The sequence below is a fragment of the Betta splendens genome, chromosome 16 (assembly GCF_900634795.4).
Source record: "Betta splendens chromosome 16, fBetSpl5.4, whole genome shotgun sequence".
Classification (NCBI taxonomy): domain Eukaryota; kingdom Metazoa; phylum Chordata; class Actinopteri; order Anabantiformes; family Osphronemidae; genus Betta; species Betta splendens.
The window spans coordinates 20,316,005-20,342,496 of record NC_040896.2 but is presented as its reverse complement, the minus strand read 5'-3'; the positions used below and the strand labels follow the sequence as shown (position 1 = coordinate 20,342,496).

General features: G+C 44.2%; 1 protein-coding gene across 23 annotated transcripts in view; it reads right to left on the bottom strand.

Annotated features, from left to right (window-relative positions):
* The window catches only part of rims2a (regulating synaptic membrane exocytosis 2a), an 88,800-nt gene that overhangs the window by 19,220 nt on the left and 43,088 nt on the right, over positions 1–26,492 (bottom strand). For 4 of the 23 annotated variants that reach the window (XM_055502978.1, XM_055502977.1, XM_055502985.1 and 1 more), the window contains exons 9-23: positions 21,543–21,754; positions 20,126–20,245; positions 19,027–19,126; positions 18,785–18,908; positions 18,291–18,337; positions 17,986–18,098; positions 16,520–16,567; positions 14,617–14,747; positions 14,182–14,374; positions 13,885–14,038; positions 12,487–12,555; positions 10,328–10,466; positions 8,502–8,618; positions 6,521–6,706; positions 5,488–5,594 (exon numbers count right to left, since the gene is read on the bottom strand). In XM_055502978.1, coding sequence (XP_055358953.1) covers positions 5,488–5,594; positions 6,521–6,706; positions 8,502–8,618; positions 10,328–10,466; positions 12,487–12,555; positions 13,885–14,038; positions 14,182–14,374; positions 14,617–14,747; positions 16,520–16,567; positions 17,986–18,098; positions 18,291–18,337; positions 18,785–18,908; positions 19,027–19,126; positions 20,126–20,245; positions 21,543–21,754 — 1,860 coding nt within the window. Of the gene's footprint in view, positions 1–305; positions 339–3,493; positions 3,545–3,975; positions 4,027–5,106; positions 5,140–5,487; positions 5,595–6,520; positions 6,707–8,501; positions 8,619–9,200; positions 9,267–10,327; positions 10,467–12,486; positions 12,556–13,884; positions 14,039–14,181; positions 14,375–14,616; positions 14,748–16,519; positions 16,568–17,985; positions 18,099–18,290; positions 18,338–18,784; positions 18,909–19,026; positions 19,127–20,125; positions 20,246–21,542; positions 21,755–21,972; positions 22,041–26,492 lie in introns of all 23 variants that reach the window. The other 19 variants (XM_055502979.1, XM_055502981.1, XM_055502975.1 and 16 more) reach the window with 11 other exon arrangements.

The following is a 26,492-nucleotide window of genomic DNA, read 5'->3' as shown; positions in this document are numbered from 1 at the left end:
GCCTCACGTCAAGTGTTGCTACAAGGATGTGGCCCTGACATGAGCATGAGCATGCTGCTATGAACTGCAAGCCCACACTGTCTGCAGCAAAGAAACAAGAAGTAGGAAATGACAAATCTGAAAGCGCCGTACACAGAACAATTAGTGTAAAGAACACAAGAGAACTGCAGCAAGCAAAGCAGAAAGGCAGAGACAACTGAGAGAAGGGGAGGTGGGCGAGGGGGCAAGCTTGGAAAGCATTCAGAGTGAATACAAGTAGGAGATGATAAGCTGAGTCAGAAGGGGGAGAAGAAGAAGGGACACACCTGAGTTCGTCCAACTTGGTGCATCCGTGTCTTCTGAGATCACATCACAGAATGGATAGACACAGAGGAGAGGAAGATGGATGTGAGAGGATGCACAAAGGGCAAGGGGAGACGGAGGAAGAGAGGGAGGAAGGAAGGAAGGAAGGAAGGAAGGAAGGAAGGAAGGAAGGAAGGAAGGAAGGAAGGAAGGAAGGAAGGAAGGAAGGAAGGAGGAAGGAGGAAGAAGGAGGGCGACACCATCGCCATAATCACCAAAAGTGCCAGGTGTCGAGGGTCAGAGTGAGGCGGAGTAAGATGGAGGAGGATGGAGGAGGACACAACACAATAACACCACGATACGACAATGACGAAACAACAAGCACAAAACACACAAACAAAATCATAGAGTACACTAAGAACACACAAACACCACCATGGGTACAGGAAGAAGTCAAAACAGAGCAAGAAGGTGCGAGGCCGGGAAAGGCTGACGTAGAGGCTAAGAGTTAAGTTATTAAGAATTAGAAAGTGGGAGTTTGGAAAGGTGAGGTTCTGGTCTTTAAAGGAAAAAAGCTGAAAGAGTAAAGAGATGTTAATGTATCAGGCCAGAAACTGGAGACCTCTGAGACTAGGAAGGGAGACGGGGAAGGAGAGAAGGGAAGGAGAAGTGATGTCACTTGAGTCTGCATAGAGCAACTGTGGGGAGATTGCCTGAAAAAAACAACGTAAAGAAAAGGAAAAAGGAAACAACCAAAACCCAACACAAACTGAAAGCACAGAGCAGCAAGCGCACAAAAGAGAGCCGACTACCTGACTAAGTCTCAGCGAGAAATACCGCAGAGTCGAGTGTGCAGGAGTGTGAATTCATAGGTGCACATAGGAACACATCAGAAATCAGCTACATTCCTTGCACCGCTGTGAGGAAAATCTGAAGTCTTCTCTTCTCTTCATTATTTTTTTACATTCCTATAGACTTTGATCTACTACTGGGCTCACATCGTGAGTTCAATATTAATGAGTGTGTAATCAGTGGCATCCGTGACCTCTTTCACAGTCATGCTGCTTGTCAGAGCTCAAACACTGACTGTACCTGCAGTCTAAAGCCCACATTGACACCTCAGGGCAAAAAAGCCCCTTAGATCAGATTTCATTCCACTGCCCCCAACACAGAATTTGCATTTAACTCAATTAGCCCTCCATTAGGATGAGGACGTGTCACATGAATAAAGAGACAATACGAAAGATCTGCCTCAGCAGCTTCCGTCTGAGCGTGGTGGTTACGCTAACATTACCCTGCCTCATTAAGGAGTCAAGTGATAATCAAGAGAGCAAGCACTTGTCTCTTCTTACATCATGTAGGTCATCACAGGCGACAAGAGAGTAGAGAGAGGGAGGAAGTCTAATGCCAGAATTTAGTCAACATGAATATCATTCAAGTGTATGATGTCATCACTACTTAGGGTTACAGGTTCATATTAGATGTAGAATATTTGGTATTTGGGACGTTGTCATAAATGCAACAGGAAATAGAGCACATTCATCACTAACAAACTATGCGAGTTGAGTCAAAGCTGCTAATGTCAATGAGTCACAGCATGGAAATCAACATGTTTCAGAGTTTGTGAGCAAGCCAACACAGTGAATATGCCCATTACATCAACACTTGCAGGAACTATTTATCCAGTTTCCATCCTTTACAGTATATTTGACAATGCCACTGGCAAGAAGCCCCGCCCCCAACAAATCAGAACCCATGGTTACAACAGATCAGAAAAGAGATCAGATCAGGCAAGAATAAACGAGGACTCGTTTGAGGAGAGGTGATGTGTCCGTGGAAAGACACGCGCAACACATCGGGGCATTGTTACCGGTGCCTTTGTGTATCAGGTGTTCAAAAACACCACACAAAAAAGATGAGCAGACAGGGAAACAGAAGGATGCTGTCCATCAGGCATGTTAATCACAGCTTTAAATACCACTGCTACAACATCTGCTGTAAAGTTTCCAGGTCTCCTATTGGTCAAGTTCTAATCAAAATTAAAATCAATACCCACAAAGAAAACGCCACACATCATGCAGATTATTAGCTGTAACCTTTTATATTGGCTACATGGGTACTATGTTTTCCGACTGCCTGTCAGTAGTGCAGTATTTACAGTAGTAAATGGGTTGTTGATTGTTCATAAACTCCTATTATTGATCACAAATGGTCTCACACTCCATCCTTAACACATCAAAGTGAAATATAGCTTTAAAGGTACAGAAGCAGAAGTCCACGCTCACACCAACCAACCTGGGTCAGTGAGGGAGGGATGTGGCTCTCCATCAGACAACGAGCCATTCAGCCCTCGCTGCTGGTCCTCCCAAGTCACCTCTAAGGCAAAACGCACACACACCCAGACACACACACACACACACACACGTGTTCATACACGTACACACAACCACTCGATCAATCAAGTTGTTTGTAACATAACTTAGGACGTAGCACATGCCTTTATAATTTCTATGTTTCTATGAAAAAATCCTTTTGATTTAGACAGACAGACAGACAGACAGACAGACAGACAGACAGACAGACAGACAGACAGACAGATAGATAGATAGATAGATAGATAGATAGATAGATATTGAGCTGTGATGGTAGTATGATTCGATTCACTTCAGCACTGAAATCAGGGACAGCTCCTCAAAGATAATGAACTTTGCACCATCTACTGGTCAACAGAGGTAACAGTCGAAGATTTCAGTCTAAGATCAAGCAAGGCGATGCAGCATTTCTATAATTCACTCAAATTCATATTAAAAATAAAATTATACTATATTACTATAGTTTCAATAGTTGTTATTCCGAAACATGATCCATGTATGATTGTACCTGTATACTGGACTTATGTCTTTGTTCATTAAAATGAAATGTTACTTAAATTCACAATAAAGACACAGAACTACAAAGACAGCGCATCAAAGTTCCAAGAACAAAGGACATGAATCATTATCAGATGTAGCATAATAGAGTCAAACTTCATCACTCAGAGTTGATTTGTGAACAAATGAAAGTTAGAGGGACTATTTATGTGCTGTGACAAACTAGAAACCAGAAGCATGGAGAGTCAAAGCTACTGGAGAATAACAACAATCAGGAATAAGTGTTGGCCAAGAAAACCCACACAGCAAAGAGATGCTATCACACCATTCAGAGGACTTGCCTTTCCTCCCATTTACTGGTGGGCCTTGGGGTTTGTCCTCACAGTCTGCTGCTAGAGAGACAGATGGAGGCTCATGAAGTGATGGCACTCAGAAATCCACAGTACTGTAAGTGGCATTAATACTGCAGCTCATCCTGTTCATACTAAAGGTTCTGCATACATGTACAAGCACACACCTAGTGTGAGTTGGCATAAAAGAGCAGCTACTGTTCTGTGTTGGGACCTGTTCTATCGATAAATTTTGCAGAACAATGTGCGATTAACCGAACCATGTACTGTACAGCAGCCATGTATTTAGCAGCACAACATGCCACCTTCCCACAGTAACACTTGACCTGTGGAATATAATTCACAGCACACTGACAGTGGGAGATATGGGAAATGTTCTTCCATCAGTCTGGCTGTGGGTGAATGCACAGTACATCACAGTGTACTGTAAATGACAAACTGCTGAAAGGCTGCTCCTGCTGTAATTAACACACCTGGATGATCATTTTGGACTTCAGTCGCCCCCGGCTCCTTTCCTGCTCCCTCTTGAGGAGTTGCCACATACACAGATAACACACAGGACAGTTAGGTATTTGCAAAGGTAGGCCACAGCGTGACTAAGCCTGGAATAGAGAGTCAAAGAGGGAGCGAGGTTTATCAACAGTCCAGCTTTTTTCTATAAGCAGCGTGGGGTCATATGATGGATCCAATCCATAAAGGTTGCATACACACACACTCATGCATTGCATAAACCCGGTGCCATATGGCTCTGTGGAAGATACAGCACAAGGTCAGATCAATACCTCCCCTCACTGCCCACACACTGCCACTATCCTGAGAAGATCAGAAGCTAGAGACAATAAATGGTACAAAAGAAGGAGAGCAACAAACGGAAGAAAGAATCGTCATAAGAAAATAAAAACCTAAGAAGTTACGTAAGGAATGGTGGTAAAAACGAAAAAGAAGAGACTGTGATAAGAAAGAAGAAGAGAGTTGGCTGGAGGTGCTACAGAAGACAGGAACAACCTCACCACAATGATGAAACACTTCTTTGAGAGCTTTGATAAGTTCAGTAAACCTGCCTGAACTTCTCCCCCACCTCTTACTTGTTCCACTCCTTTCCTCCATTCATTGCAAAGGTACAAAAGCCCCGGATCTTGTTCAACCACATTTGAAGAAGCAGCAAAAAAGAGCTTTAAAAGTCCCCCCTGTACTTCTGAAGACGTGCAGGTCCAAATGTGTGCACTTTATTTATTGCTTGAATCCAGATGTTTACCTTCTCATCAAACACATTACAGCAGTCAAAAGAGCGAAGGATCTCCATAAATCCAACACAAATAACAACAGCAAGGACACAAGGAAGCTACTGCACGTTTAACCACATCACTGGTACTGTCAATATCAGACGGAGCTACAGAGCAGCATAGCACGAGGGCACAGGACGTCTCGACTGCATGTCAAACACAACTGCAACAGAAGATGGGTCCAAAGAGTCCTGAATAAGCTCAGCCTTCAATAAACCCAGCAACCCACTGTTGCAGACCGGGTTTTGGCCTTCAGAGCAAGGTGTGTCTGCACCAGCACTCCCAGTCTGAAAGACTAAAACCACACATTGAGGTACAGACCTTCACAAGGCTCTGTTCCTTCGTCCTCAACTTCTGGGAAGGAAATGGAAAAGGAACCGAGCAGAGATGTTATGAGCAGAAAGCAAAGGTACAGAGCAAAGAACAATCCTTATACTCTACTCTATATGTATTCTTTGTCATTTGTAATGAAATATTTTATAAACTTCCTAATTTCACAAATCCCTTTGTGACTCAAATGTGATGCGCAAGGAAAGAGGAAGTGATGTAAAACGCAGTAAAAACTTCAGGACCGAAACGTTTTCCCTCCAAACAACAGAAACTCACTATCAGCTAATAAACAGCGGCCCTCCCTTAAAACATTACTCTGCCTCTGTCAACAGCAACGCTGTCACAAGGAAAAGGATCACCCGGGCGACTTACTTCTGTCCTTCCCAGTAGGTGGAAGCTGCGGTAGCTGCCGTCCTCGTCTACTCGACATAGGAGTACCGGTAGGGCTGGTCTGGACGGATCCGCTCCGAGGGTGTGCCCTACACAACAGGAAGGAGTGGACACATGTGTGAGTCGTTAAACAGGACCCAGAAGCCGCATCACAGGACAAAAAGGGACAATATACTGCATGTTCCCTGCATACATGTACACAACATGAAGGCACACAACAGAAATGGGTCATGAATCTGATTGTGTCAATCTCAAACCACAGGGAAATCAGTGGTAGTATTTGTATTAGTGGATTAAACTAAAATAGGACTGTTGTATTCCTAAAGCAATGCACAGAGCAGTGATGTTTGGCACGTGGCATGGGAGTGGAGGGATACGTCATCTGTAGGGAACAGAGCTGCAATAAAAGATGCCGGGGTGAACTGCATGTACAGTCGACTCAAAGCTGAAAGGAGAGAAAAGGTCAATGTAAAAAAAAAACAAAACAAAACAAAACAAAACGCAAAAAACAAACCAAAACAGCAGACCAGCGCAACCATGCATTCAGACTGTCCCCAGAATGCTTCAAAATAAAAGCCAAACAATGCCGTCGCGGGACCAGACGGCATCGGTGGATGTTAGCGATGAGAGTAAGATGCGGGCCCATCACTGCTATACGCACGCGGTCGTATCAGCAGTGTGTTCCAGATGGAAACCAGTCGGCGCTGCCTGGGACATGTGGAAAGGAAGCCCGGTACCAGTTCTTTTGGAGACGTTAAAAGAACAGGTACAAGTGGGTGGGTGACTGTGGGTGGGGTGGGGGGGGGTGAGGTGGGGTGAGGTGAGGCAGCAGAGCAGGGTGCTGGCAATGACGTGGGGTCTCTGGTTAGTTCTGTTAGTTAAGCTTGGGCTGTGTGCCAGCTCATGATACTCAATACTGATATTATATTTAAACTGAACTTCAGAGCAGCTGCTAAACTAAAACTCCAGTCTGTTCCTGCTCTAGGCGGGTCAGCGTGTCCAATCTGGGTCACACCTCGTCAAGGCAGGTGAGGGGGGGGCAGACCTCCCAGACGGCAGAGACGGCATGGACCTCATGAGCGAAGAGTCGTGGGGACGTTCAGTGGAGCGCGAGCGAGACGTGGGCCGCTCTATAGTGGGCCGCTGATCTGCAGAGCGGGACCTGCTGTGATACTCGTGCCTATCCATGGCTCCGTGGTTCCTACAGAGGTTATTGAGACATGATCAGGTGGGGCCCCAGCAGGGCGGCGGTAGAGGGGCTGCAGGGAGGCTCATATGCAGGGCCTATATACAGTACGGTTCAACAGCTGAATGTCACATTTAAAGGTTAGACTGTGAGAAACCGTTAGTCCAATTCTAATTAAACATATGAAAGTTTTTTTTTAAATTACAACTTTATTGGTCTCAAGGATTAGGTAAATTAAGAGATGGGCGGCTCCTTTTTTTAGCAGAGGAGACGTGCATCTTGAGTGTCGAAGGTAAAAGTGAATGTGAGGTAAAGGTGAAATGTATTTGTCACTGAACACTGAAATATTCCCCCATATTTTTTTTTCTTATGAAGAATATGCCCAACCATTATTTTTGGCACATTGAAGCCGGAGACAGAGGAGCTGGTGAAAGAAAAGGTGAGGCTGATCATAACTTCAGTAAGATTATTGATATCACACAAAGAAATTGTTCAACATTGAAAGGATAAAAGTGAGCAACTTACAAAAGTGAAGGGGGCTATTTAGCTACAGAGCATGCACATTATAGTAGGAAACTGTAGGAGTTCTGTAAAGCCAATATCAAGTCCCACACTTCATGTGATCCTAAGGCACAGGTGATGTGTGTGCACAGCACTAATACAGTATGTGGGCATCACTTCTACCACAGCTCATAGACACCAAAAGACTTGTTTGTGTTGTGGAAAGTGGAGGAAAAACTGTTTTACTGCAGTAATTATCACCAGTTGAATTTGAATGACTTCATCAACGCAGTCTTGTAGCATCTGTAGCCCTTATGCTGAAAAATTGTCCAGTAGAGGAAAAGTCATTTATATTTGAAATACTGTAGCACAAAAAGCAAAAACATAAAACAATGTTAAATCACCCGACTAAAAAAAAGTTTTATGTTGAACAAATATTCTTCTTTTCTGCATCAGCAAAACTAAAGGCTACTCAGTCAGTGACCTGTAGATTATTCAGCCTTTATACAACTTCACACATACTGTACTGTCATATTTATAATGTACCCAACTACAGACAGAAGAGCTTTAATCTGTTCACGTTGTTGTCTTTAGGGACACTTACTGTTCTCTGGATAACAGATGAGAACTTTATTTAATCAAAATAGGATTCAAAAAATCTTAGAACCCATGACATTCTTTTCCTTGTGGCGAGGAATGAAATGGCGCAAAAGACATGTTACTGTACGTCTGCACCAAAACACCTGCGTGAGACCTGGGGGGGGATTAGTGTCAACAGGCCTTTATGTTGATGCTGAGGAGAGTCCAGTAACCAATTCACTCCAAAAGAATCCAAACAGCAAACACACTGTTCATAAAGCTACTGTACAGCTCAGACAAATGCAGAGACGTCACTGCATACAGTACTTTAGCAGTAAGCAACTGCCAATAGCATATAAAATAGGACAAGACCAGTAATCACAGTGTTGCTGTTGGTACAGTATAATGTTCATGGGTACATAAACAAAGACATCAACAACGAAACATAAGGTGCTGGCCAGCACTTCACTCAACGGCCACTTTACACACAGGCAACACACAAAGCTCTGTACCTCCACATACCATACAGTACGAAGGCAGTTGTGTAAATTCACGGTGCATCTACACAACTTTAGAGCCGTGATGACCCCTCAGCAAAAACCGATATCGCCCACGATATCATTTTCTGTCATCACAAACAGTATACGGCCACGGATAAATTAAAGACGGACGAGGGACAGCTTGAGGAGACCACAGGATGCACAGATGCAGCGGCAGTGCATGTCAGTACCTCTCGTACTCATAGCTGGAGGAGTAGGCGCCCTCAGAATAGGCGCGGGCCATCCTAGTGGACCGCAGTAACCTGACTGCCTCCTCTCTGCAGATCGGGTACAAACGGTGGTTGCGGCTGGCAAAGACATACCACAGCTAGTCAGCGCTGCAACGCAAGCTGCACAGGACACTGTTCAAATCCAACTTGACACATCCAGTCATCCAAAAATGATCAAACTCAGGCTGGCATGATAGTAGTATGATATAATGAATAAATCCACATTTTAATGGGAATGAACTCTGCTGGACAAAACTTCAGAGCCACGGAGCACATCCACTTTCAGTATTGCATTAGTCCCGCTTTAGGTAGAAATCTGCTCATCAGGAGTCACACTCGCTCCCGCGGTGAAGCGAAGAATGCTTACTTGATAATGAGATGGTAGAAAGAGAGGGTGAGCAATGCTGATACTGGACAGATGCTGTGTACGTATTTAATTTTTTTCTGCAGAAAAATAAATACAATGATAGCACTGACACTGGCCAATGCATGTCAGCTGACGTTCAAGCTAAGCAAGCTAACCTCGCTAAAGTGAGCTAAACAAGCCATAGTGTCAGTGCTATGTGTTCAGCAGTCAAATCAAAGGCCGGTGAGGGGGCGGTGGGTGGGAGGGAGGAGATGCAGAGACGGGGCTTCATGCAAGCTCAGGTAAAAGTCTACCTGGGGTCCGTCTGAGGCTCGTCGATGGGCTGAGTATATCTGGTTCGAGGTAGAGTGAGAAAATGGCTGCAACCACATGGAGGAAAGAGAGAAGACAGAGATGGGTCTGAACAGGCATTGAGGAAGAAGCAGAGGAATGAAAGGAGATAGAGATAGAGGACTGGAGAGTCATGGAGGGGTGAGGAGACTGAGAAAGACAGAGAGAAAGCTCATCCAAAGTACAGAGGAGGAGCTTTACCACACAGATGGATGAGAGCGGAGCTGGAGACTGACATGGCAGCAGCATTCACGCAGTGAACAATAGAACCTGGGTGTCACGTCCTGACGCGCCTATAACACGTCCACACGACATTTTGAATGTTTACTGTAACATCCTAGCGGCTCTGGGACGAATCCAGCTTCTCCATGACTCATTTCCTGTGTCATTTCCTCCGGTTTTCAATAAATAACTGGACACTTTTAATTAAAGCAAACTGAAATACATTCAAATGAGCGCTGTCCCAGACAATTTAGGTAAGTGCCTTTTCTGCGTCTGACACTAATTTACAGTAGGCCAAGCTTCGGAAATATCAAATAAAGTTAATTGAAGAGGGGAAAGTAGCTGCAGCCTGGCAGTGCCAAGGCTGTGACTGGACTCTTGGAACAACATTAACCAACCCTCACAGAAAATAAGTGCTGATGGAGGATAACTGACCGCATTCCCTTGACCATCTCATATACAAAGACGCAAAGATACTGCCCATGCAAATACTGTCTATTGTAGGCAGTCATTTTGAGCAGCGACTCAGAATCATTGCTGCATTAACTAAAGTCCCCCTGATGTTCAGGACTGCACAAACGAACAATCGTCTGTTGTAAATTGTGAAGAAACACAGTGTCACTGTAAAGGGAACCGACAACACACTGCAGAACAAAAATATTTAGTCACACACTCAGATATAAGTTACTACAGGAAAACATGAACATTGAGAAAGGGAAAGCAGTCACACATCATTTTCTGAACTGTTAAAGTAGACTGGACCAGCTCTTACACATCTGCCCACCACATTCAGCTACAATAATAGCCTAAAAGTCTAGAAGCATCCCTGTGTGAGGGGTCGGTCCAGGCGTGTGCTCAGCTGAGTTACCTGGAGGGTGGGGGGACGCTGGGGGAGCGGGAGCGCGCCCGGTTGATGTCAGCTGACCGAGAGCAGTGGTTAGAAGACATCACCTGCTCGGGGACAGACAGCGTGGAGCTCTGGAAGTCTCTGCCGTTCGGCCGGTAGTCTGTGGAGACGAGAGTGCTGTCCTTTATTAGTATAGTGAGGTCACAGTGTCACATGTGCGTTTCTGAGGCCAAATCTGGTGCTGTTGATGCACGTTTAGGTAAACTAAGATCTATAATAAATAAATGAGCGGAGGAACAGTTATTCCACAGACTGTAGTTTCACGATGCTTGAGTATCTACATTTCAAAAGTGAGACCTAAGTGTAATTCATGTGCCCTGTTAACATTGTGCATTAAACATTAAAATAGCCTTTAAAATCAGAAACATTATAATGAATTTTCTCTGCACAGCTGATTAGTCCAATGAACTTGAAAGAGTTCATTAACCGATAATCAGACATGGCCAGTAGCCACGGTTAAGGCCAGTGCTTAGTGGTATTAAAGCTGATTGATATTTAATAGAGTGTATAGCATATTAAAATTAGTTTTAGCAAAGACACTGAATCAAACGCTGAAAAAGATGGAAAGGTACAACGAGACATGTTGACCTTCACTTGAGGAAGTTGCAATGAGATTTTTTGTTTTAAGTATGTATCTTAGTCTGGTAACTGAATTAAATCCATTGCATTCTGTAATTTATATATAAATTTCTGATCACAAGGAGACGCAGGTCAAATCTTGACCCACATTTGGCACCATTACCATACAGTTTAATAAACTATGATAAATACTAGCTTCATCACGGCAGGTTGGTACTGTAGGTTTAACAGGGAAAATGAAATGTGCTATTTCTAAAAAGTAGATCCAGTGGAGCAGAGCGCTTTGATGCAGGGCCAAATTAAAACTATTCTTCCACCTGACATGTTGCTTCATGCATGAGTACACCCTGCCCGTAAAGCACATATAACAAGGAAAATCCTTTCTCACAGTCACTAGGCTGTAACAAGAAGATTGGTGCAGCACCAGTGTAGAAGGAGGGAACAGAAATGTGGGTCAACGTTAGACTGAACGTTATAAGTATTTCAGTTTGATGCAAAATTTGTGCAGAATGAATCTGACAACAGTATCTATACTTTGAATGACAGTAACACGAGCACAACCTGTGCATTAATAACTAATGCACACTTGACTAATAAACTGCATGGTGCTGCATGTACCAGTCAATTAGAAACCCAGAGGTTAGTGTAGCGTAAAATTAAATGGCTTGAAAACACTGTTTTTCCTCCCTATTCCAAAATAACAGCGTCAGCAGTTTGAAGCAAAAGCTGCAGAATAAACTGAGATATGGTGGAGCCTGGACAAAGAGTGAAGTGGTATTCCCTGCATTGTGAATGAAGCTGAAGACACTGACAGGAGGCGAGGAGGGAAGGGGCTGATGAGAATGTTAAAGAGGCTGGAGGAGGAGTGTCATCAGAAAGCTTAGCCTCAGCCTCCTCCTCTCTGTCTGTGGCCCACTGACCCAATCCATTCTTCTCTTCTCTGATGCAGTTTCTGATATTCCTGCTCCCTCTACCTTGTGGCTTCAATTTGCTAATAGACACGCAGAACATCTTAACACTCAAACAACAGCTGTTTCCAATTGGCTAAATTCACTAAAAGCTTTTGCAGTTGACACAGCTCTTGCGATCTACATATAAAAGAAAATAGAATGGATCATATTTATTAGGAAAGCATTTCTTTTTTGAAGGCTGGTACTTGTTTCTTTTCTGTGGCTGCTAACAGCTCTGCCTCTCACTGATGTGCAGCGTGGGCGTGCAGCCGGAGCCTCAGTGACTACTGCACAACAGCAACTAGCAGTGCAGAGAAAACAGCTCCCTGCTCCCTCACTGCTGCTGCTGCTGCTGGGCTGCAGCACTCTACTGTGCTAATGTGATAGGATGGTATTTGTACACAACTCAGGTCTAGCAAGCATTTGATTGACAGCAAAATGCGCAAGGTTAAATAAAAATGGATGGATTGTGTCTGTGTATTGATCCGTGTCAGTAGGTTTTAAAGAAAAATCTAATTCTAGAAGATTAGGAAATGTCCGTTTTGTTCTTCACAGCATCATTGATGGCATTGGAGACTTTTTATACTGTACCTGTTATTACCCCAACACCATCTTCACAATCGTAGTCTGAGACCTCGCTGTCGCTTATCCTCTGGGATCCTTGGGGATAAAGAAAAAGACAAAGATGGGAAGTCAGAAGAGATAAAAAGAGGGTCCAGAAAGAGGGAAGACACAGACATATTCCCAGTCTCCATCTTAAGTCCCTGCACTTCAGAAACATAGATACTACACAGACCTACAGAAGAGCATTCTGGCTTCTCTATCTGAAAATATGCAGCAGCTACGATAAAGAGTTAAGCTACAGTGGAGCAAAGATAACTGACACGTTTACTCGTTCAGTTTACGAAACGTGATACAGCTTCACAGCTGCCCAGTAGCCTGACCCCTTTCCTGCAGTCTGTCCACCGCCAGTCAACTTAAATCAAGTGGACGTGCATGCTTTTTCACAAATCACAAGTGCTGCACTCTGGCAGCACTGCTCCCAACATTCATCTCAGTTCGCTGGAAACTTTCTACAGCTGTCAGCTCTTTTACCTCGCATTAACACAAACACCCAAAAGATTTTCCTGGTGCGAGAGCAAGTAATCCTTTACTGTTTTGTAAAAGTAGGAGCGTGAAGCAGAAGTACAGTCCTCTACAATATGGTAACTAGTATGTGTTCACAGAAGCAGTAGTGGAATGAGCCAATGTGGGTTTTATTGTATTTCAACTAGTGGTCACCTGATTCTTCTATGACAATTTCAAGAACATGTCAGAATCCAGGAAACACAAAATATGAAACAATGCATTATAAAGAAAAATCAAATTGGGTCATATTGTATTGTATCTGCCAGGACTATTTATCAGCCTCACTTCTTTATTAAACCAATTGAGGATGAGGACTGAGAGCAGGTTTTCAGGATATGGATAGTGTGAATTGCTGGGTGGGATTATTAGATATTTAACAGGTGAACACACAAAGAAGGAAAGACCAACGTGTGCAAAATCTGATTCCTGGAGCGTGCACGTCTGCCGCCGAGCGAATTTCAAGCGTGAGGCACAAAAATGAACACCAGCTCAGCACAATGAAATCCACGCTAGGCAGCAGAATCATGCAAGCTTCATGGAAACGGAGGGGTGGACAGTCAAGGTACAGGGACATATGTATCTTTCACAGGAGAGGAGAACACTCAGCTCCATAGAGCAGCACTGCCTGTGAATGCAGGGGGCGTTACCTGAGTTGTATGAGCCTTTGTCTGTTGATGTGGCACAGATGACAAAGACAAGATGTTTATTAGCTGCAAAGCCTGTTATATGTATTACTAGAATAAATTCCCCAAAATGATATATTCTATTAAGAGGGAGTTTTCTCATTTACTGTTAATAGGCTTCACAATCACTGAGACATTTTGATTTTGATTGTGTCACAATAAGACTGATCTGACGTACTCTGCAGCCGCCTGGTTGGACTCTCGCCGTGAAGCTGCCTGCGCTGTGAGTTTGGGGAGGCACGTGGGAGTGGGATGGAGGACACATCATGTGTTTGTAGCTTGTACCAATGTGGTTCATCATCCAGAAGCGCTGTCTCCAGCTCAATCAGGATCTGTCAGAGGAGAGTCAGTTCTGTTACCTTAAAAAAAACGACAGTAAAAGACCGGGCACACTCCACATGCACCACACACAAGGAGAAGTCTTAGGGGCTGGTGTCAGGCAATGTCTGTGATGGGTGGGACTTGGTTTTCTTACCTCGCCCAGGAATTCGCTCTCCTCCTCCCGCACCCTGGCTTGGTCCCACAATGTGATCTCCAGCATACGCTCCCGAAACTCCCGCCGGTGCACCGGCGAATACATAAAGGTTTGGTTCCATTTGGGTTCTAAGGATTTCTTTACCGTTTTTGTTCTCCTCTTGCTTTTGTCACTGGAGGAACAATAATTCAAACTGTTTTTATTTAGAACCATGATAGAGAGGAGCCACGAATACAACAGAGCAACAGCACGGCACAGCACAGGGCACAGCACTATCACACGCCGATGAAAATGACCTTTTTGCACCACAACAACCAACACTTCTGAACACATCCACAGATGTCAAATCACTTCAGTGGCTACAAAACACTTAGTCAATGCTGCTCACTAATCTATATATATATATATGTATATAGAAACTCTTTCTGCTCTTACCTTCTGTCAGGGAGGAAGTAGATCTTGACGTAAGGGTTCCTGGGCCGGCCGTCTTCCCTGGGTGGAAGGTCTTTGGCGCCCAGGATGGTGACGATTAGCTGATGGCCCACTTTGTCATACCACAGTTTGATCTGTACGGGCAGATAAGAGACCACCTGCTGAGAGACGCCTCAGGACCAACAGAAGGTACAAACAGAGGGAATAATCCAGGAGAAGACAACATACAGTAAGTAGCCTGGTCTTCTCCTGTATGTACCCTTCAGGGGTTGGGGGGTGGGGGAGGCTACTCCATAAGATGGCATAAAGTCACATGCTCAGCAGAGAAATACTCATAGTGTTCATTATAACGTGGAGTTACTGTGGCAGTGTCAACATGGCATGATAATACTAAACATGTCAACGTAAGATCGTAAAATGGGAGTGAGCTTTTGGCCATCATGGTTATTTTACTGTATAAGTTGCTATAAATAGTGCATTGGCATTATTTTGTAGATACTACTTTGTGGCTTGAATGTCAATTCCACTAGTGTATGACTATCACTGGTGCCTCTAATAATGCTCTTTCAGATATTCAATGAACATTGACATGAAGAAATCAATCATGCCGTTGGAAGAGGAACCAAAGTCACTTCACACTATCAGGGAAGTATGGACTCCAACAGAGGACTTAGAAGCAAATGTCCAACTGGAGCCTTTTAAAACGTTGATGAAATGAGATATAGGACTTCTAAGCTCTCGTCCATACTTCTTTCAAAATTATAATCATGGAGAGGGTCTGTGTTGTTATCTGTCAGCTATACATGCAGCAATGCAAGAGAAGGCATTCAAGACAAGTCAGTAGCTCTGATATTAGCAAATGTGGTCAGCAGGGGACTTGTGCAGAAACAAATTGTACCAAATAATCTCTAAGCCTTTGGCCCACAAAGATAAAGCATGTGTCTGTCTGTCTGTGAATTAGCAAGATATAAAAGAAAAGACTTGATTTGATAATACACAGGGTCCAACTTAAACAATGTAAATACATTTCCAGTATTTAACTACTTATACTGTACGCACACACACACACGCACGCACGGACGCACGCACGCACACACACTCACATTCTATCATCAGATTTATCTAAAGTTTGCTGATGTTACTTTTCAAACAACCTAACAGTGTCAGCAATGTAAATGCTCATAGATCTGAGTATGAACCTTGAGGGTAACTGAATCAATGCATGTTATGAAACAAAAACTACAACAAAGATTAAGCAGATTAAAGGAGATCCTGGCAGTGAAGGAAAGCATTTCCTCAGTTTGCAGTTTGCTATAATGAAGGTACAATTTGCTTATTCGTCAACCCATCATCTAGAAGGGAAAATGCAATTCGCGTTCAGAACAGAATGGGGGAACTTGGCATCCTTTCACTGCAACATGACATTCCAGACCCGTTATCCGTTTACTGTTAATTAACATGAGCCCTTCTGTTGGAGTGTGTATAGTTAGAGTTTTCAAGGCCTGAGTTCATGTCACACTGAAGCAGAAAACAAAGTTCAACGTCCAAGAAGGTTTCATAGAGACACTCTTCTGCATTGTCGCCAGTGAGATCCCCAAGCATTGACTGATTCAGTAGAAGATCAACAATCAAACAATGGAAGAGTGTCTCTTAAAATATATTATATGTATTAGCTGAGCATGCACCAACTGTGAACGGGTTAAAATGACCATTAATAACTGTCATCATAACAGTGGTAAAGGAAATCAAACAGAAAAAATGACAATGCACTGCACTGAGAGGGAAACTTGAAGCTGCCATTTTCCCCAGAAATGCATTTTCCAAAGTATGGGAACAGAAAAAGGCCAGTCAACAGTCAATGAGCAAGGACCAAACAGAGATTATGCCCTTCAGTCGGGCCCATTACCTGGACCCTAGGGGCAAAAGGCGTTGTTCTTCTACTAAGGCTTTGGCTCTGCATAAGCAAAATTAAACAGCAAAAAAAGGAAATAAAAATGCAATAAAACCAGAACCCCACAAAGGACAAAAAGCTCACAATAAGCTCTTAATACAACAACAGATGGTACAGTAGCTGTAGATGGAAGATAGATTCCGTGTTGGGCTTTATCAAAGATTACTAGGCCCTTAAGAAACTCCAATATGTTCAACATTAAATAAACAGAATGTTTAGAGAAAAAAGTTTACAGAAAAATAACTGTATAAATCAGTGGGAGTTTTAGAATTATAGAATAATTTTAATTCTGATGGAAAACATTTGTCTATTATTGTCAAATATTGTTTCATGGTAATTATTTTCCTAATACCAGCATCTAGAGAAAGGAGAGGCATAGACATACTGTAGTATTTTTTCTAAATAATCTGACATTTCAGTAAAATGGCTTTCCCTGTCAATCACGGAGGACTGGGCGGAGCCAGTAATGTGACAGGCTGGAATGGGATCGTAACTTACTAGCTGGTACATGACTCAACTTTCAGACATCCCTTCAGCTGAGATTTTAGAAAAACATTTCATAATAATGGCCTTTTATATTTTTAAAAATATTTCAATTCCAAAGTCTGTCTTATTAAGTTGTGCAATTATTATTTTCACAATGTCCTATTTATGAATTTAATTTTGAACATAGTGGAGTCTGATAGTCCCTAAGCTTCTCTGTTCTGTTGCAAAAACCCTTTGAGCAAATTTTCAATGGCTCCCATTTATCTCCGCTCTTTCTTCCCTGGACCCTTTCTCCTCTTCTTTGAGGGCTTGCGTCATTGTGACGTTAACCCAGTTGTTATCCCCAACCAAAAATATCAGACGGACAGTTCTTTACTCTGTAGAATTACTCACCAGTCATTAGCTCTAAAAGAAATGCTGAATAAATATACAAGCTATCTGAGCATGGACAGTGTTTGCAGACTGCAGACCTTGTTCTGACTTATTGTCTTATACATGTTAATACTGTCTAATATTATATTTATGATTTCAACAAAAACAACAACTTTCTTCTGCTTAATACCAATGCTGTGAAAAAAGGATTTCATGGAGCTGCTGCTCAGAAAACCACATCTATTTCCCTTGATACTAAATTTGAGAGTTGATTTATCTTTTCCTCTAATGCAGCCCTCTACCCATTTACCCCAGGAGGGTTTTTCTACTAGATAATGGACAACACACACACAGTAACATGATCTACAATCCTGTTCTACGTTGGTAAAGGGCCAGCTCAATGGGCAGCGTGATAGACCGCAGTTTGTAGCTTATAGCTACATATTAGTCACATAAACACTTCATATACTCATTGATCATTTTTATTCATTTGACCTCAACAGTGCAACCCTCCTCCAAAAGGTTTTAACACGTTGACCTCATGTCTGGCAAAGGTTACTTACTGAGAGCTGTCCTGATAGGTACTGGGGGGCATCCCTCAGCATGCTGGGACTCATGGGGGATGTGACCGAGATGGATGGGCGATCCATTTTCTGAGACTCAAAAGAACTTGAACCTGACATGGCACAAATAAGACCGTCAGATTTATGTAGATGCAAATGAACACACTGGATAAAAGAGAGGAGGAAAGGAAGGAGAAACAAAGAGGATAATACACAGTGACACCATCAACTCTCCAAAACACTTCCAAGACTTGATGTTTGTAGGCTAAATAATACGATTGGTTAAAGATCCCAAAACGACTCACTTGATTCCAGTTGTGCATGTGTGCTGTCTGGTATCCTTGGAATATCTCTGAAATGAGAAGAAAATGAGCGTGAGTGTGTTAAACGGAACAGAAGGTAGGCATAGCAAGGATCAATATGAGCTAATGCTGAGTGCACTGTGCTTTAATGACCGCAAGCAACACATTAGTCTTCATTGGCCTGGCACCTCCTACCGTGGCGCAAATACCACTAAGGTCAGGTATAAGAACTGACAGAGCGAGGCTGGCGTCCCCTTAACCAGTTTCCCCTTTTAAAAACAAATGGGAGCGGGAGTGAAAGGCAGGTGACGGGCTTTGGCTTAGCTGGGTTCGGTCCCATATAAGGCCCGAGCCGACGGAGCCAGACGGAACCAGATGCAGAGGGAGGACTGGATGTTTAATAAACAGACTATCACCAGACAGAACATAAGCTATGTGTCTCTATACAATGACAAAAGCCACGACTTGTGACGTCACTGTGAACGGTGAACTCTCACCCTATAGGCCGTGAGACCACCAGCTCCACCTGTGGCTCAGGCTTGGATTCTAGTATGATATTGTAAACTTCTTTAAATGTGGCTCCTTGTAAAAGCTTCCCGTTCCACTCCAGTACCTGGTCACCTGCAAAAAACACCAGAGACACTGAATGTCACATTTTAATACATAACACTAAAGATGACAGTTAACAAAATCAACTTATTTACTCTCTGTTATTTCATATTTTCAGGTAATTTAATACCTGGTCTGAGGTGTCCGACAGTGTCTGCCAGACTTCCTTTCCTCACTTTAGTGATGAAAGCACAAAGTCTGCCAGATTCTGTCATTTTGCCTCCCACAACCTGTAGAAACAGACAGTGACTGGATTAGGAATGAAATGAATGTAGAAACTACAGTAGTTCATTTGTAGTAAAGGCTGCATGGTTTGGCTCAACTGTATGATATGAATCCGTAAGAAAAACATTACAGGATGCGGGTCAATGGTAAAAGTCCGTCTCCAGCTGCCCACTGTGGTGCTGCTGTGTGGAGGTGTACTGTACAGGCCTGAGCTGCTGTGTTCCACTCTGTGAGGCTTACATTGGCATCATACAAATAAAAATCCCCCTTAATGGCTGCTGAATGCCAACATACAAAGGAGCTTAGGGAAGTCTGCTAAATGTAATGGCTTTATGTAACGGGCAGGATCCAGAGAGGAGGGCCTTGTAAGGGAAAAGGGGTGGAGAGAGATGGACAGCGTGGGTGAGGCTGGCAGCCTGAGTGATGGACTGACTGGCTGGATTGCAGAGCTGGCTGGCTGCTGCTGAGCGGACAGAAACGCACACAGGCACCAGCAGACGCAAGCATGCCAGTTCAGGGGCTTCATCCAGTCAGTAATGATTTTCTCTATCTGGCTGCTGCGCCACTTATCTTCCTCGTGGCTCCTCCGACTTCCTGCGCTTAGCTTTGTGTTTCTGTTTATCGGTGTAAACCGCCCACAAATTTATGCAACAGTGATGAGGAAACAAAAGCGAAATAGAAAATATCATATAAGCAGTGAGGTGACCGCGGTGGAACAACAAAGCGGCTGAAAGGCCGTAATCACACGAGCCGTAAGCTGTAATCAGGGAAACGACCAAAGCAATCAAATATGCTGGTTCCACTGCTCCTGCAGTACAACTGTGCACTGTGAACTGTATATGGGTCATTCAAGAGGGTCCTCACAAACAGAGTTAGGTAACTAATAATGAATCTGTCAGTCATAGCTTGTGAGAGATTATTAGAAAGAGTCATATGTGTAAAATGCTCATAGTTTATGATGTTGATAGAAGTAGAATGATGGTGACTCCAAACAAGAACCTCACCTTCAGACCAAGCAGAGCTCCTGAGTCTCGAGGCACGCTTCCGTCCTTCATGCGCTTGTTGAGAAAAATGCGACCTATTAAACGATCTCCATCTTTGGACGGCTGCCACGTCACCGGGTGCTACAAGGTTCAGAGCAACAACACATCGTTTGTTCAACAACTCGTCCATTTGAAGTTGATCACTTCAGACCAAAGCAGACATAATGGAACGGGGCAATAGGGGGGATATTAATTCACTCAGAAAGAAAGTTCACACAAACTCTGTTGACTTTACACAACAAAATGCTAAAATACTGTAGTTACATAATTGGTGCACTATACTGTTCCTGGAGGAAATCATAGACAAAGCATTGATGGAAATCTTTATGGATTTATAACACAAAATAACTAAATACACAACTTGACAACATTCCCAGAGCTTGTGTGAACCTGCTGGTGTGACGGTGGAGTGAGCTTCATGCAGTGCCCCATGCAGAGAAAAGCCCCAACACTCCTCAAACCAGCTCTTTAAACAGGAGGAAGGAAGACCGGAGGAAGCTTTAGTCCGGTGCTTCACTACACACGTACAACCACCATCAAGTAGAGTGAGGGGAAAGCTGACAATGAAAAAAAGGGGGAGGGGGGTAATCTATGGTTTAAGAACAAACAAAGTAGACCATGAGGTGTAAGAGTAAAGATCAAAAGGATGGAACGACAGCACAGAATAAAGCTATGGGACACACAGTGAAATCACAGATGTGGCAGTGGAAGGGAAAAAAGAAAAACAAATGCTTTTTAAGTTGTTTTGTGCAAAAGTCTTCCCTGTCTGTGTGCTTACAATCGTTTGAGTTTGGTTACAGAAGTGAATGGAAGGTTGGGCGGGGTGGGGGGTTCTGTCTGGACTGGGTGCTGAGGGGTGGGCTGTAGAGTGAGAGGGACGGGCCTCTAGAAAAGGTGTTCCTACCGCTGCAGAGCAAGGACACAACATCAAGATCAAAGGTTCAAGAGAGAGTCAACATACGGAGGAGAACGAGCATGCAACTAGGAGAAACCCACATTCCTACAGGATGTGCCATGACAAACAGAAAGTTTGTGTGTCAGTGTTCTTCTGTTGCAACTACTTTTAAATGTGTAGTTTCTTTTTTTGGGGGGGTGGGTGGGTGGGTTGGGGGTCAGGGGAGCAAAAACAGCAAGTACAGGTAGCAAGCAAAGAGGGTGCCCCCAAAAGACTTTCAGCAACACCGAGCAAGGTGGAGACAAAAGTAATCGATTAAATAAAATTCAAAAGGAACGGAATCGTAGGAGAAAATTTATACGTCAAATGAAAGTCAAAAATAAACATCTAACCTATTTACACTTATTGACAGAGAGCAAACAAAGACTGGATGGGTAGGTCATAAATAATAATAACAAAATGCAGGCTAGATTGTCTCAGTACCTTCTCACTATGGCTATGCTCCTCGTTTAGGGTAGTGCTACTGCACGTATCAACTCCCGAGTCTTTAACCTGTGGTTCACACCATGCCAAGTCCTCTTCAAATGAGTGGCCCCCAAAGCGCACCATTTTCTTTTGCCTCTCAGATAAGGTGTGTGTCGGCTCGGACATAAAAGCCTGCTCAATAGTTTTTCTTTTTCCCCTTTGACTTTCCCCTACAGGTGTGGGATAAAAACAGAAAGAAAAACAGAAAAACAACATGCAAAGGTGTAAATAAAACGAAGGAAACATGAAATGACAAAAGACTCTGGGAGAAGGGGGGATACGAGGGGGGGGAGGAAAGAGACAGACAGAGGGAGAGAGAGAGAGAGATGGGGGTTTGAGGGCAGGAGGGGGGAGGGAGGGGGTCAAGGCAGGGCTCCACATGTCTCACCAAAGACATTGGGGAGGCCTCGCTGCTATGCCAAGACGCATGGTCCCACCAATGGCCATCCAAATCTCCTGTAAGGTGGGAGGGGGGGGGGGGTGAGGGCGTACATACGAGAGAGGACAGCGAGAGGGAACAGTGAGGACACCACAAGCCACGACACACACACACACACGCACACTCGCACCCTGCCTCACACGCAAACACACAACTAAGCAAGGCAGCGAAGCACGTATCCACACGTTCTGATCTGAGCTTCCCTTGACAGGAAGTAGAGCTTGCGCGCTACATGAACTTACACGTGACCGCCATCACACAGTCCAGTAAGCCACGACCCTACAAACGACACTGTCGGCCACAGCCCTCACTTTGCACATGTGCACACTTCCGTTCCAGTGTTGTTCTTTTCCTCCCTGCGTCCGTCCCTCAAACTCTGAACGTCTGCATGTACTGTATGCTGGAGTGGGAAACAACAGCCAGCGAGGTGCTTTGCAACTAACAGGAGGCTGCAGCCATGCTTCTAATGGAAAAACACTTAAATGTACATACAACATCCATGCTCATCCTGGTGTTGTACTGGCTACTTGTACAGTAGTAGGGAATTGCAATGTCATGGTGAGGTTGTTATGGTAACACTCCCAATCTTGAATGTGTTCTGGTATATTCCACAATACGATTACATACAGTAGGTCCTCTAGCTTACAGGTAACACATTAAAATTGATCAGTAAAGTACTTAAGTCCCACAAAATCAAATGGGAACTTGGAAGTTCTTAAAAACAGCAAAACCGAATCACAATCCACGTCACTTAAGGTTCACTTCTGTATCTAGTCAAAGACTTCCCAGACCAGTGCACACAACGTTAAGGCTGCGTCTGTAGGAGGCAGCAGAGCAGATCTCTGATGTGTTTAGCCGGGCATTTGGATTACAGCGCCACACAGCCTTAACTGACCTTAATCTAAAGTACACCAGGGAGAGCTTTTAAAGATGTGGCTCTGATTACAACCTCCCTACTAGCATCAGTGCAGAAACGGCCTGAGCAAACGCAGGTCGGGCAAGTCACCAGAGCGATATCACAGAATGGAGATTTGTACGATTTGATTTGCTGCCATAATTTCATATTTCTGCCTCAGAAAAAGCCAAAAGTTCAACTGGGTCCACTGGGAGCGTCCTGTGTGATGAAAAGTCATTCCTTCAGCGCTAACCTCGCCCTCGTTCAGGACTGCTTCCCCGTGTGGCCTCGCAGAGCAAAGAGAGCGGGCGGATTTTCAATTTGATTAAGAGGCTTAAAAATTCAAGCTAATTAAAAGAGTGAAAAATATTCAATCACAACGTACAGTGGTGGTAGGATTCCCAGCAGGGAGAACTGGGGAGGTAAAGAGGGCTGAAGGGTGGAGCGTGACCTACAAAATGAGAAACACTTGTCGGTGCTGCTGTGTAGGACACTATGCAGAACCAGCGGGCATTAAATGTTATGGACTATTATGAGCAAATCATTTCATAATTCAAAGATGAACAGAATTCATCAGAGGTTCTAATGAATCAGCTCTTGATAAGGACGAGACAGAGTATAACAGGGGAGGCTTACTGTATGCTGACAGGTCCTGCTGCTATTCTTGGAGCCCATGTGAATGTATATACAGTAGCTGTAGACGCCTTAGGGCCAAGGACAGAGGTGAAGTAATCTGAAACTTCTGCACTCGTGCAGCCCCCGGGCCAAACACATCGCATTTCACTTCACTTCCCCTGCACAGAGCTGTGGAACCTAATGGACACAGCCCGGGCCAGGACGGGCTTCCTTCAAGCTTTATCTGTCCGAACATTCAATTTCTAGGGAGGGTTAGGGGAAGAGCATAAAAATAGACTGCAGCGGGCGGCATCTGGCCGCAGAGCGCCAGGTGATATGGACGGAAGCACACGAGGGTAAAGAAACGAGATGCATTAAAAAGAGCGAGAGAGTGGCCGACTGTAAATACACAACAGCCACATAGTGAAAGTCATTCAGGTCCTGCTTCCTTAGACACTTTGTCATCTGCTAATGATTCTCATTATCATCATGTAAAACTGGAAAATCTGTAGAAAAGAAACACAGGAACTATCCTTTACCACAGGCATCTTTAGTAAGAAGATTTAATGTTCTGATATTTTGCTCATGTTTTGTCACAATGACATATAATGTGCTCTCTCCATTAGTTGAGACTAACTCGCAAGGTCAACCTCAGCCAAACAGAGCTCCCTCCTTCTCCATTATCACTGTCATCCACCAGTCCGGACACATGCTCCAACTACTTCCTGTACACAGTTATACACTGCTGAAACATTCTGGATGCCACCCGCCACTGCCCCATTCAGCTCTCTGACTCTCTTTGCCTCCCAGCTGCTTTTCTGTCGGCCGTAGAAACACCAGAGCACAGACCAGTTAAACGGTGCCACAAAGAAAACAAACCTAAAAGACAATTCACCGAAAGGAGCCAAAACCTCTGAATGAACAGCAAGCAGTTAAAACTGTACCAAATGATTTACCTCAAAGTTACATCAGTCACAGCTCTTTGTCCAACTGTGACTCTTCTTCACATCCACCTCCAGCATCCTCCTCAACTGCTCACCATCAAAGTCTGACAAAGAACTTGTAACTAGGCGCCAGCGCGCATCTCTTTTCACTTCTTTCCCCAAAGCTTTATTAACAGTGGCAGATCACAATTGGGCACTGATCCCCAGGAAGGCGCTGGGTGTGTGTTTTTTTTTTCTCAGGAAGCAGGAAACTCATCATGGCCATAAATTTGGAGCATCAGCAGTCTGCGCCCAGCCCCTGCTGTTTCGCCCCACAAAGTGCTGATTCAGGGCAAAAGGAGGAGTGCAGGCGGCAGCGGAGTTCACCACCAGCAGCCTCTCCATCACTTTGACAGCTTAATAAAAACCAGTGTAAACTATTAATTGGATCATTAATTATTGATGCTGTTTTTACTACATTTCAAGGGGTGAGAACAGGAAAAAGGCAGGGGGTGAATCCGCGCGTGTGTTTAAACATGGCCGCCGTGCGAGGAAGGTGATGTACTGTAGTGTCACGGCTGAACATGGGATCCAGAAGCAGCGACGCCGCTTAAAAGATATAAAAAGGTATAAAAGATGAAATTACATTTTTCTGAGAGCAGAGCACAAATGCAGCTGAATGAATCATCCGTCCTAAAAGGCGTTAATGAGGATGTGAGAAAGGCCGTCAGGACACAATGTGCACCTTTCTGCTGTAGTTAGCCCGCCTTTCCTTTTCTGTCTGTTCGGCACTATTGTGGGACTGCATATCAGAAGAATCAATAAAGAGGAAAACATAGGGAGAGACCATTGTGATAAATCAGTCTCCAATGTGCACCGGCACGAGACAGGCCCATTACAGCTGGCAGAGCCTCTTCTCCTCAGTCTCCGTCCTCCCTGGGCTCACCGTCCCTCTTGTGCCATCAAGCCCCTCTCCTTCCTCGGCAGCAACTGCAGGCTGCGGGCCATTCAAAAGCATCACGTGCACTGTGCTGGGCATGCTGTTACACACCAATCTCCCGGCCCGGTCAGGCCCAGTGCACAGACGGCAGGATGGACCGCGTGCGGCCAAAAGGTGCTTTCTGCCCTCGTTTCTGCCTCTCAGCCTCACGTGCAACTACAACTCTGGTTCCTTGCGTAGCTTCTCCTGCTTTTCTCACTGAGCGTTAACATTTCCTGCAGTAGCCGATCGAAACCTTTCGATATACAATACGTTACGGAGGAATAGAACCGATACGGAGCTCATCACAGCAGCTTAATTGTGCCACGAATTTATAGAGCTTTCAAATACGCCAACAGTAAACAAAGCCCAAAAATAGCTGGACGTGACCAGCTGTCCAAGGGTGTTCTGTAGCTCGGGTGCGAAACTAGCACGTTCACTTATTTAGCTGAAATTCTGATTTCCCTTTTTCTCTTTCATGGCCACCTGGAAACCTGGAAACTCCCACATCAATAATGCAGCTCCAGTGCCGGGCAGTTTCCCTCACTGAGCGGAGCCGTTACATAACAGTCGACTAAATGAATTCCTCTGTTCTCCTCTAGATTGAACATTTGAAGCATGTGGCGGGGAAGAGGCCTTGTGCTACTGACACAAGCAAATGAGGAAACTTAAATACCACCATAATAAACTAGAGGTGTGACTCCCACTACACAGTCAGGAAACTCATTTTTATTTGAAAAAATAAATGTCACACAGAACCAACACCTTGTACATACAGTACGTAAATAAGCATCACTTGAGTTATCCAAATTGCAGTAAGCTGGAAGCTGTGTCACACCCCTAGCATCTCCCTGCATCCCCATCCGCCCATTATGTAACAGGACGCATCAGAACTGACAGATCACGTGAACCAGCTGAGTGGGTTACAATAAGACAGCAAACAGCAAAACGACAGGACCTGGAGAACTGTAACATTCCATTCATTTCCATTTACAGCCACACAGCACGGCCACGCATCCACACTGAAACATACAGTATCTGGCACAATTCTCCTCCC